Source organism: Sus scrofa, chromosome 3 (genome assembly GCF_054392235.1).
Source record: "Sus scrofa isolate SSC_HxYL_T2T_F1_AM1 chromosome 3, Sscrofa_HxYL_maternal_Yorkshire_Landrace_v2.0, whole genome shotgun sequence".
Lineage (NCBI taxonomy): Eukaryota > Metazoa > Chordata > Mammalia > Artiodactyla > Suidae > Sus > Sus scrofa.
In genome coordinates, this window is record NC_139385.1 from 115125642 (window position 1) to 115138705 (window position 13064).

Consider the following 13064-nt stretch of genomic DNA (forward strand, 5'->3'; position numbering starts at 1 on the left):
CACATCTTCTTAATCCTTTCATCTGTTGATTTATATTTAGGTTGTTTCCATGTCTTGGCTATTGTGAATAGGGCTGTAAGCAACATAGGGTTGCGTGTATGTTTTTGAATGAAAGTTTTGTCTGGATATATGCCTTGGAGTGGGATTGCTGGATCATATGGTAGTTCTATATTTAGTTTTCTGAGGTACTGCCAAACTGTTTTTCATAGTGGCTGCACCAGTTTACATTCCCAACAGTGTAGGAGGGTGCCCTTTTTTCCACCCCCTCTCTAACATTTGTTATTTTGTGAACTTGTTAATGCTGGCCATGCTGACCATTGTTAGGTGGTATCTCATTGTAGTTTTGATTTGCATTTCTCTAATAATTAGTGATGTTGAGCATTTTTTCATGTGCCTGTTGGATATTTGTATGTCTTCTTTGGAGAAATTTCTATTCAGGTCCTCTGCCATTTTTCAGTTGGGTTGGTCTTTTTTTTTTTTTTTTTTTTTACTGTTGAGTTGTGTAAGTTGTTTGTATATTTTAGAGATGAAGCCCTTGTAACTTACATCATTTGAAACTATTTTCTCCCATTCTGCAGGTTGTCTTTGGTTTTTTATGGTTTCCTTTGCTCTGCAAAAGCTTTTAAGTTTGATTAGGTCCCATTGGCTTATTTTTTGGTTTTATTTCTGTTCATTTGGGAGACTGACCAAAGAAAGCATTTGTATGGTTAATGTCAGAGAATGTTTTGCCTGCGTTCCCTTCTCAGAGTTTTATGCTATCTTGTCTCATGTTTAAGTCTTTAAACCATTCTGAGTTTATTTTTGTGCATGGTGTGAGGATGTGTTCTAATTTCACTGATTTACATGCAGCTGTCCAGTTTTCCCAGCATCACTTGTTGAGGGGACTGTTTTTTTCCCATTTTATATTCTTGCCTCTTCTGTCAAAGATTAATTGATTGTAGGTGTCTGGGTTTATTTTGGGTTCTCCATTCTATTCCATTGGTCTGTATGTATGTTTTTGTACCATTACCACACTATCTTTTTTACTGTAGTTTTATAATATTGTCTGAAGTCTGGGAGAGTTATGCCTCCTGCTTGGTTTTTTGTTTTTTTTTTTCCTCAGGATTGCTTTGGCAATTCTGGGTCTTTTATGGTTACATATAAATGTTTGGATTGTTTGTTCTAGTTCTATGAAAAATGTCATGGGTAATGTAATAGGGATTGCATTGACTGTGTAGATGGCTTTGGGTAATATGGCCATTTTAATGATATTAATTCTTCCAATCCAGGAGCATAGAATATCTTTCCATTTCTTTGAGTCTTCTTTAATTTCTTTGACTAATGTTTTGTAGTTCTCAGCATTTAAGTCTTTCACCTCCTTGGTCAGGTTTATTCCTAGGTATTTAATTTTGGCAGGTACAATTTTAAAAGTTATTTTATGGAGTTCCCGTCGTGGCGCAGGGGTTAACGAATCCGACTAGGAACCATGAGGTTGCGGGTTCGGTCCCTGCCCCTGCTCAGTGGGTTAACGATCCGGCGTTGCCGTGAGCTGTGGTGTAGGTTGCAGACGCGGCTCGGATCCCTTGTTGCAGTGGCTCTGGCGTAGGCCAGTGGCTACAGCTCCGATTCGACCCCTAGCCTGGGAACCTCCATATGCCATGGGAGCGGCCCAAAGAAATAGCAAAAAGGCAAAAATAAATAAATAAATAAATAAAAGTTATTTTATAATCTTTTCTAATATTTCATTGTTAGTGTACAGAAACAACTGATTTCTGAATGTTAGTCTTGTATCCTGCTACTTTGCTAAATTCAGTGATCAGTTCGAGTAGTTTTTGTGTGTAGCCTTTAGTGTTTTCTGTATATAGTGTCATGTCATCTGCATAGATTGACAGTTTTACCTCTTTTCTTCCAACTTGGATGCCTTTTAATTCTTTTGTTTGTCTGATTGCTGTGGCTAGGAGTTTGTGCATTTTATGTCAATCCAAGAAGTATTTTTTTGTCCTGAATCACAAAGTATTTTTCTGTATTTTCATTTAAGAATTTTGCAACTTTACATTTAAATACTGTCTCTGTTTAGGTGTATTGCTATCCCATTAATATAAAATTCTGAATTCATTTAAAACTTTGACAGAACCTTCCACTCTGGGCACAGATACAGATATTCCAATGGATATTGACAGTAGTGACATGAACAGTGATGGTAGTCGGGGCTTGGATGACATAGAAGAACCATCTCCCCCAGAAGATAAAATGTTCTTCCTGGATCCATCTGACCTTGATGTGGAAAGAGATGAAGAAGCTGTTAAAACAATCAGGTAACGTATGTGTATAGATTTCAAGCTACTTCCAGTAGCAAGCTTAGTCTAGGAGCTCCTTTAAGAACAAGCCACATCTCTTTAAGTAGAACCTAAAATATAATTTAAAATCAGTTAAGCTGTGACTAATACTTTTACATCCAATACAGTATTTTTTCTGCAGTAAATTATTTCGCTCTTGCCATCCACTCAAGATGAGAAGGTATGAGAATCCTGTTTTTTTTTTTTTTGTCTTTTTAGGGCCACACCTGCAGCATATGGAGGTTCCCAGGCTCTAATCAGAGCTGTAGCCACCACCCTACGCCACAGCCACAGCAACACCAGATCCTTGGCCTGCTGAGTGAGGCCAGGAATCAAACCCTCAACCTCATGGGTTTCCGCTGAGGGAACTCCAGGAATCCTGTTTTCTTAAGGAGAAAAATGCTTTCTCTAAATATCATCTAGATATGATATCTAACTGTAGAGTAGGCACCACCAAAGTTCCAGAACTAAACCATCAGTTAAAGCAACCGGTTTCTTCACACAGGCAGATTACCTGATGTTAGAAACACCAGTAAGATTTTATACCTGAGAATGTTACACAAAGATGACAGTGATGAATTTGGGGGCAGTTTTCATATTACAGTTAATCTGACTGTTAGCACTTTGTAAAAATGCTATTGGTTTATAAAATTTAAATATCCTCCTGTGTGTAAAGAAATTCGGTTTTTTGTAGTTACAGCCTGTAGAACATACAATTTTGTGATAAAATCTTAACATTTTAGTATATTTTGTTTTTCATTGGCAACAAATAGGTGTTTAGAAAAAATAGATTATTATTCATCTCACATTACTAAATTCAGTTTGCCTTATCATTAAATTACACCTATCATTATCATTATCATTATTAACAAATGTTTACTCAGTTTGGAGACTAAGGAGAACTTAGTTAATTTCCTAATCATGAGTACTTTGTAATATAAGAGAAAGTATTTAACCATTTGAGACTCAAAAAACAGTATATTTTTCACACAAATCTCCCAAATTGCTTTTTTTCTCCAGCTGCACTTTTATTGCCTTGCTTCATTATTACTTAATTTGACTCATTTTATTATTTGTTATTTTTATTTTCTTAATATCTATAGATCATTTTCCTTTCAGTATCTTCTACTCTAAGCACTTTTTGCTGACAACATGAATTAATAATGGAATTTGACATTCGAACATATGAATTGGAGTATAGATATGCTTACTTTTTGACTTGTTCTGAATTTACTAATTTATCATGCTGCCTAGGGTAGGAAGATTTCTTCTCAACAGCAATGTCAAATGAGACCCTCTCCTGGGCTCCAGGTTTTCCAGTTGAGGAGGATTCTTTCAGCACTGTTCATTGCTTTTATACCTTGTGACCCTCCAGAAAATATGAATGACAAATAATGATGACTTAGAGTATTATCTTCATCTTTCACACATTAACTATGTATCATCGTAGCAGGATTAATCTATTTTCTTGTTCTTAAGCCATTGTTTGTCTTAAAGATATTTTGAAGAATTTTTTAAAATCTTGATGAGTTTTTAGTATTTTGATTTTTTAAATTGAAATTATAAATATTTGTCATAAATTTTAAATTACTTTTTAGTCCATCAACAAGCAATAATATTCCGCTAATGAGAGTTGTACAGTCCATCAAGCACACAAAGAGGAAGAGCAGCACGATGGTGAAGGAAGGGTGGATGGTCCATTACACCAGCAGGGACACCCTGGTCAGTAATCGTAGACATTTTATTATGGTAGTGAAACTGTTATGTTCTTTATTTTGAACATGTTTTAAATCAAAATGAGAATGAGATATGTATTAAAACATCATAGTACACTAGAACTATAGTTAAATTTGTAAAGAATTTTCAAAAGGTGGAATATTTAATGTACTGTTTTTGTAAACTGGTAGAGCAATAGAGATTCAAAACAGGTCTGTAGCACAACACCAAATGCACAGTCCATGAAAGAAATATTAGCTAACACTGAGCTTCATTACAATTAAAAACTTTGCTCTGTAAGTTCCCATTGTGGCTCAACAGTAATGAACCTGACTATAGGATTCATGAGGAGACAGGTTCAATCCCTGGCCCTGCTCAGTGGGTTAAGGATCTGCTGGCGTTGCCATGAGCTGCAGTGTAGGTCACAGATGCAGCTTGAATCCTGTGTAGCTGTGGCTGTGGTGTAGGCCAGCAGCTACAGCTCTGATTCAACCCTTAACCTGGGAACTTCATATGCCGTGGGTGCAGCCATTTAAAAAAAAAAAAAGACAATAATAATAATAATAACTTCTGTTCTGCAAAGATTGAAAAAGCAAGACAGACTGGAAGGAAATGAGTGCAGAAGAGACGCCTGTTAAAAAAACTGTTCTCCAGATTATACAGAGAACTCTTAAAATTCATCAGTAAGAAAACAAATAGCTTGACTAAAAAATGGGCCAAAGACCTTAATGCTTACCTCACCAAAGAAGATACATAGATGGGAAATAAGTGTATGAGTAGATGCTCCACATCATATGTCCTCAGGGAAATGCAGATTTAAAATGAGATACCACTACACAACTATTAGCATAGCCAAAATCCTGAACTCTAACAACCCTAAGTGCTGGCAAGATGTACAGCAACAGGACCTTTGATTGCTGGTAGGAATATCAAATGGTATAGCTGACTTTAAAAGACAGTTTATTGGTTTCTTATAAAACTAAAAATGCTCTTACCATAAGATCCAGCAGTGGTATATACTCCTTGCTGTTTACCCAAGGTCCACACAGAAACCTACATATGGATATTTATAGTAGCTTTATTCATAGTTGCCAAAATTTTTAAAGCAATATATATCCCTCAGTAGGTAAATGGCTAAACTGTGCTATATCTAGACAATGGAATTTTTTTCAGCACTAAAAAGTAATGAGCTATCAAGCCATGAAAAGACATGGGGAGTCTTAAATGTGTATTACCAAGTGGAAGAAGCCAATGTAAAAAGATTACGTACTGTATGATTCCAACTATATGACATTCTAGAAAAGGAAAAATTATGGAGACAGAAAAAAGATCAAGGTTGGGCATGGGGACAGGTGGGGATAAATAGGCAGAACATGGAATTTTTAGGGCAGTGAAAGTACTCCATGTGATAACTATAATGTTGGCTACATGTCATCATGCATTTGTCCAAACCTATAGAATATACAACACCAAGAGTGAACCATAGTATAAGCTATAGACTTTTGTGATTGTGATGTGTCAGTGTAGGTTCATCAGTTGTAACAAATGTACCACTCTAGGAGGGGTGTTGACAGTCTCTTCATCTTCCCCTTAATTTGCTGTGAACCTTACACTGCTCCAAAAAAGTATTAATTTTAAAAAATTATTTAAAGTCACCAAAATTCTGCATGGCAAAAAACAAAAGCAAAGACAAATGGCAAACTGAAAAAAGTATTTTCAACTCATCTTCTAAGCAAGGATTAATTCTGTTATATGTAAAGAGTGCCAACAAATTGATAACAAAAAGACCACAACAAAATAGAAAAATGGGCAAGGAATATGAACAGCAAGTTTACAGACAAAATAGAAGTGACCTGTAAATCTAAGATCTTGATCTAATCTTTAACAAAAAAATGCAATTAAAAATTTAACCAAAATTACCAGTTTTTATTTATCTGTGTAGCAAAGATCAAAAAGTGTAGTACCATGCTGCATTAGAGAAAGTTTGAGTAAATGGTCACTGTTATGTTACTGATGAGACTATAAATTGGGTCCGATGTTGTGTAGGATAATTTAACACTGTCGAGTAAAATAACCCAGTAAGCCAGCCTTTATAAATTTAGCCTATAGGTACATTGCCTGTCTGTCTGTGTAATACATACGTATTTGTCTGTGCATTGCTTAAGATTCTCAGAAAAGAACCCCCCAAACCTAATAACATTGCTTGCCTGGAGTCAGGGTGGGAGTGAGATTTGAATGACAATGGAAGTATACTTTTCAATGCATATGCTTTGAATTTTCTGAATTTTGAACCTCATGAATTTTAAACCTCTTCAGAAGTACAAATTTATGAATAGAAGTGAAAGGGAAAGGAAAGCTCAGGCACTTTGGAGGAGTCTTTACTTTTGAGCCTCACAGTTTTATTCTCTTTACTTTATAGAGAAAAAGGCATTATTGGAGACTGGACAGTAAATGTTTAACATTGTTTCAAAACGAATCCGGATCAAAGTATTATAAGGTAAAGATGTCGTATCTTTAAAAAGTATGTGTACATTAAAAGATGTGTTTTTCAAATATATCTAAATAGTATTTATTAACTGTTATGTTGGGATATTACAGCTCTGCCTAATAATGATTTATGGAAGTCACTGTTAAGTTCTCTGTTGAAGTAACTGTCCCCTGCCCCCTCCATTTTACCCCCACAACAGCCCTGCTACCAAAGGTTGTTTTCTGTTCTGTGTTTCTCGGTTTTGGTCTGCCTGTCAGGTTGCTCCTGCTTTCCTTCTGGATACAAGTGGTCCTATGTATCTGTAATGCCTTACCATTTTAAATAAGGGACTTGAGCATCCATGGATTTTGGTATCTGCAAGAAGTCCTGGAACCAATCCCCTTTGCCTACCAAGGGATGCCTCTGCTAGAATTTAGACTAGACTGCTAAGAAAGTCCATGAGCATTGCAGGTTCAGAAGAGGCCAATGTAGTATTGGCATTCTCCCATATTCCATTTTACCTTAGCCTCCAATCCTCAGAGGCTTCTTTTGGGTCTTCTCCTTTGTGTAATCCTCTTTGCTTGGCTTGCTTCACGTTTTGCCATGCCACAAACTGACAGCGAGCAAAATTGTCAGTGTGGCAGTAAGAAAGAGAATTGAAACCAATGAATTGCTTTGATCTGGTTGGGTTTTTTAAAATAAATTGTTTGCCTTAGGAAATAGACTAAACATAAATGATTATTACAATTATGGACAGAACCAGAATGGAGTGCTTAAACAACTTACAGTGATATTCCTCTTTTTGCTGCTGTTATTTCTCCTTTGTAGCCCTTTGGGGCTGTATGTTGCAGACAGCAGCCAGTAGGGTAGTTCTTAAATTGATTTAATGAGAACTGGGAAATGATGAGTGTTGGGTATACTGGCAGTTGCCCTCCAAAATCCTTTCCCTCCCTTTTGTTCTGTTGACCTACTACAGGCTTGAATCACGGCTTGGTTATTATACCCCATGCTCTGCCTCTGGCATTGGCAGACATGCAGACCATTCAGGGTAGATGTTATCATTAAGACTTGACTATATGTTCTGTGTACTGCATACTTGTGTTGTGTCTTAATGGTATTCATTAGAAATGCCTATCTTTGATTATTTAATGTATTTGAAAATAAAAACAAAGATGTATTCACATTTTCTAATGTTTTAATTTTTTACTTTAGGAAATTCCACTTTCAGAAATTCTCCGTATATCTTCACCACAAGATTTCACAAACATTTCACAAGGCAGCAACCCACACTGTTTTGAAATCATCACTGACACTATGGTATACTTTGTTGGTGAAAACAATGGGGACAGCTCTCACAATCCTGTTCTTGCTGCCACTGGAGTGGGACTTGATGTAGCACAGAGCTGGGAAAAAGCAATTCGTCAGGCTCTCATGCCTGTTACCCCTCAAGCAAGTGTTTGTACTTCTCCAGGGCAAGGGAAAGATCACAGTAAGCAATAAGCTTCTTCATAGCTTTTTTTCCCATTTGGTTCTTAAGCACATTGTGGGTGTGGTTGCATTTCTGTATTTATTTTTAATGCTCATTTTAACCTTTAGTAACCAATACCATTTTTAGTAACCGATACCACCAGTTAAATCCTTTAGACAATTCTGTTGGTTATAACATACACTTAAAATCCCCAGAGCTAGGCTCCATTTAAATCCTGGCTCTGCCAACCTGTTACGTGATCTTAGGCAAGTACGTTACATCTTTGTAATAGTACCTATTCTATAGGGTTGTCAGCATTAAATGAAAGAACTCTCATGGAATTAAATAAATTATCTGTATTAATATTTTGCTTCATGGTAGGATTTTCAGGCTATAAAGTCACACTTCACATCATACTCTTGAAATCTGCGAAGGCAGAAATGCTGTATTTCTTTTAACTGATTAAAACATTCAGCAACATTTAAAAAATTATTGAAACACATGTTCTTTGCACCAACAAAATTTATAAAATAAAACCTAAATTTTATAAAGGTTCAAGTGGACACTTAAGCAGAAAACTATAGTAAAATGTTACTTTTCCCCCATTGGCATTATGCTCTTTATGGGGAAACATCATTCGTTCATTAGACAAATACATTTAAATTGAAAGAAGTATCAGCCTGTTTCTAAATGTACTTTATTTCAGCTCACCTGTGCTACTTTGTATATCTATTTTTGGCATTGTGTAGGCTCTGAGCTACAATATGAAAGAACACAGAATTTTCAAGATTATAAAGGAAGATAGGACATACATACATAATTAAGCATTAGATGGTAGCATAAGGCAGTAGAGTGCAAAAATGAGTAATGCATTTCTAGAGAAACTCAGATATGAATAAGAAGCTAAGCAGAGACTTGAGATAGAAGAACCTGATTTGGACCTTGACTTTGTATCTCAAGTAGCTTAGGATAGGCAGAGCTGGGGGTGGTGGAGGGGTAGTATCACTGGAGTTGAAGAAATAATTGTGATCAAAGGGATGATGGTAATGACTATAAACATGTTTGGTGTTGAACATTGATTCCTAAAGGGTGACTAATGGATATTCACAGTGCTTTTTAAATTCAAGGAAATTTTAGATAGAACTGAAAATAATGCAGGCACATAACATACAAATTTTACATGTAATTGGATTTAGGGACCGTCTCAAGCCCGTCTATTCATGGACCTCTTCCCTAAAGTTGAGAGTTCCTAAAGACAGATTGCAGAAGGGCTAAGAGTGAGAATTCTGGAGAATGAAAGCCCAGTTTTTCCACTTACTAGCTTCATGATCTGGGCCTCTTCAGTTCTCTGATCTAAAAGGGGAATAATAATAAATGCATATAATGCATTTATTGCAGTTCCTGACCCATTAGTGATACTGTTACCGTGTTGTTGCTGATGCTTTTGCATTGTAACAACCTATCTGGAGCAGAGTTCTCTTGAGAAGCAGTAGTATTAAATCTGGATGGAGAGAGTGGAGGTGTTTGAAACAAAATAAATATTGACTTCAAGTAGGAAATTGGAACTACTGAAGAAGAGTTTTAGGCCCATTAATTTTGTTGATGCTATGCCTTTTCTGTCTGTTTCATTAATATTTAATTTTTGGATTATTTAAAATATTTCAAAATCGACAATATTTTAAAATAGAATTTTCAACAGTCATCTTATTTTTTCTGTGTAGTTGCTTATACTTCCTTGTTAATGAAGTCTGACATTTTTATGTTGGATAACTAGTCTCTTGCTTTCCAAATTTCCCATTTTTCTTTTTCTCATTAATTATTTCTTTGCTTATCAGAGTAGTACAAACAAACTTTATAGAACTGTGTAATATAAAATGAAATTTTTCTCTCTCTCTCTGTGTATATATATATATGACACATCCCCCACTCCCAGTCATATGTCTCTCCCCTTCAGAAAGCCATTATTAGTATTTTCCTTTTTCTTTTTTCTTTGTGTGTGTGTGCACATGTGCTTTTTAGGGCCAAAGGTGTTTCCTGGCTAGGGGTCAAATCAGATCCACAGCAACACTGTAGCCCCAACCTACTGAGTGAGGCCAGAGAACAAACCCACCTCTTCAAGGATACTAGTCAGGCTCGATACTGCTGAGCCACAAATTTGGGGATGGCTTGGAATACATACATTCTTTCTATGTATTCTTTTTAAATGCAAGCAGTCTAGAAGTGTATAAAGATTAAAATCATTCCTTAGCCCCATCTCTCTCACTCACCAGAAGTAATCATATTTTGTTTTTAATTCAAATGCCATGACCCTGCAATTTAATGTCATAAATAGCTTTCTCAGTACTTATAGCCCTACATCCTTAAATGTTTAGATAGTATTCTTTTGTATGGATGTATCATTTTATTTAACTGGTTTTCTGTTGATAGATTAGTATCATATGTGAATAAATTTTGTTTCAGTGAATGTAATTACATTAACTATGTGCTATCTAGTTTTAAAAATTTATTATACTCTAAGCATTCTACATGTCAGTAAATATTAATTTTATTAAGTTGTGTACTAATAATTTTATTCTTTTTTCATACACCATTCTTCTGTTTTACAGAAGATTTGTCTACCAGTATCTCTGTATCTAATTGTCAGATCCAGGAGAATGTGGTGAGTAAACATTACAGCTAAAATATGCAAATTATGTAATTAAAAAAATAAAGTATGAAAATCTTCTAAAGAAATAAGTTTATAGCCCAGAGTATTGTGCAGTTTGCCTAAAGACTCTAAGCTAGACTCTGCGAGTGATAATTACCCTGAGGAAATCTTCATTTAAGGAAACTGAAGCAATTTTTTTTTTAATTATGAAAATAAAATTTAACTCTTTCATACCTGACAGAGTATTACAAGTAACATTACAAAGTAATAGACTAGTTCAAAGAGGAGAGAGAGGTTACTTCTTTGCTTGGTCAAGAGAGAGAGCCTCCTAAAGGAGGTAAAACTTGAAATATGCCTAAAAGGATGGAAAAGTTTTGACACAAGTACTGAGAAGATGAGGGTGAGGGAACAGTATTTCATGCAAGTACAGAGAAGCAGGAAATGCAGGACTTTTAAGGAGTAGTGAAGTTTAGCTGATGTATGTAGGTACATATAGGGGATTATAGTAGGAGTCAGCTTACTTTCTGTAAAGGAATAGATAGTAAATGTTTTTAGCTTTGTACACCAGACCAGACCATATACAGTTATGAATTCAACTCAGCCATTGTAGTAAGAAAGCCATAGGCAGTACATAAAGGGATGATCATAAATGTTTTGCAATAAAACTTTATTTGTGGACACTTAGATTTGAATTTCATGTAATGTTCATGTTTCACAAATATTATTTTGACTTTTTCAACCATTAAAATATTTAAAGTCTGGTCTTAGTTCAGGGGCAGTACAGAAAAAGACATCAGGCTAGAATTAGCCTTTATATAAGCCATAGCCTGCCATCCCTGCATTAGAAAGAAAAACAGCTAGAAAAAGAAGTCAGAAAATTGTTCATTAGCTATATATAAATTTCTCTGATAAAAATCTCTTGCTCTTCAGCTTGAGGCATCCAGATGTTATTGCTCTGTAACATGTACACATCACTGGGTTTTCTAAGATTGTAGTGAAGATTGGATATCCAGAAGTGTTATTAGGAGAGGGTTTCAAGAAGATTTAATCTGTGTCTCTCTTGTCCTAGTGGTAGGTAGAATAAATACCAGTTTATTGAGGCAAGAAGGAGGTTTTCTCACTTCATTTTTACAGATGAGAAACCAAGTCCTGGGAATTCAGCTTATTTAAGATTACCCAATTTAAATAAAAATTGGGATTTGTAGAATTACTGATTTCTGTATGCCAGGCAGTAGACTTGACACTTTGTATATATTCTCATTTAATTCACTTAAAAAATAGGAGTTCCCATTGTGGCTCAGTGGATTAAAGGATCTGGCGTTGCCACAAGCTGTGGTATAGGTCAGAGATGTGACTCGGGATCCCACGTTGCTGTGGCCATGGCATAGGCCAGCAGCTGCAGCTCGATTGGACCTCTAGCTTGGGAACTCCCATGTGCCACAGGTGCAGCCCAAAAAAGCATGCATGCATAAATAAATAAAAATTCACTTAAGGGGTCTTCTGGCTTCGGCGTGATCATGTTTCTCCAGTATTATCTCAGCGAGCAGGGAGACCAGGTCAATACCTTAAAGAAGCTTGACCCCACGGGACAACAGACTTGCTCGGCCCATCCTGCTCGGTTCTCCCCAAACAACAAATATTCTTGACACCGGATCACTATCAAGAAAGGCTTCAAGGTGCTCATGACCCAGCAACTGCGCCCCATCCTTTCGAGAATCTCTTAAAATTGTATGCCTCTTCTGCTGCCTGCTAGCGCTCAAGAGACTGTGCAAACAAGCTCTTCGATCTGTGAGCCTTGAAGACGTACTCCGACCCTTGCTCTTGAGAATCCGGTCTCATCATTGCCTTTGATCATGCTTGTTGTGAAGTAATCATGCTAGCATCCCCTTTAAAGGGAAAAAGTTTGAATCTTTTTTTCATACTTTGAGTCACTGCCACGTTATTAAAATGATTTGAAAGGAAAAAATTCACTTAAAAACTCAGTGGGTTAGATGTTTTTACATCTACTATAGCAATGAAGGAATGAGGCTTCAGAAACTCAGTTTATTCAATCAAGTGATTACCATGAGACAGGCACTGGCTGGGAATGTAACACTGAACAAGATAGGTGTCACCCGTGGCTCCATGGAGACTGCAGTACACACCCAAACAAAAGAGAGACCTTGACTGGGATCTGTGGAGAGAATTGGAGCGTGCCTTCCAGCAACAATCATTATCCAAAAAAAAAAAAAGGAGTTCCTGCTGTGGTTCAGCAAGCTTAGAACCCAATTAGTATCCATGAGGATTCAGGTTCAATCCCTGGCTTTGCTCAGTGGGTTACGCATCCTACACTGCCGTGAGCTATGGCATAGGTGGCAGATGCAGCTAGGATCCCATGTGGCTGTGGTTGGCAGCTGCAGCTGTGATTTGACCCTTAGCCTAGGAACTTTCATATGCTGCAGGTGCAGCCCT

At 36.5% G+C, this 13064-nt stretch overlaps 1 protein-coding gene and 1 pseudogene across 7 annotated transcripts in view; both read left to right on the forward strand.

Annotated features, from left to right (window-relative positions):
- PRKD3 (protein kinase D3) overlaps nt 1-13064 on the forward strand; it is a 104076-nt gene that overhangs the window by 73825 nt on the left and 17187 nt on the right. For all 7 annotated transcript variants that reach the window (XR_014842246.1, XM_013996210.3, XM_085019567.1 and 4 more), the window contains exons 8-12: nt 2111-2294; nt 3914-4037; nt 6451-6528; nt 7711-7987; nt 10573-10625. Coding sequence is in view for 6 of the 7 variants with exons in the window: in XM_013996210.3 (XP_013851664.1) it covers nt 2111-2294; nt 3914-4037; nt 6451-6528; nt 7711-7987; nt 10573-10625 (716 nt within the window). In the remaining variant the exon portion in view is untranslated. The remainder of the gene's footprint in view (nt 1-2110; nt 2295-3913; nt 4038-6450; nt 6529-7710; nt 7988-10572; nt 10626-13064) is intronic.
- Nucleotides 11988-12579, forward strand: LOC102162733 (H/ACA ribonucleoprotein complex subunit 3 pseudogene; annotated as a pseudogene).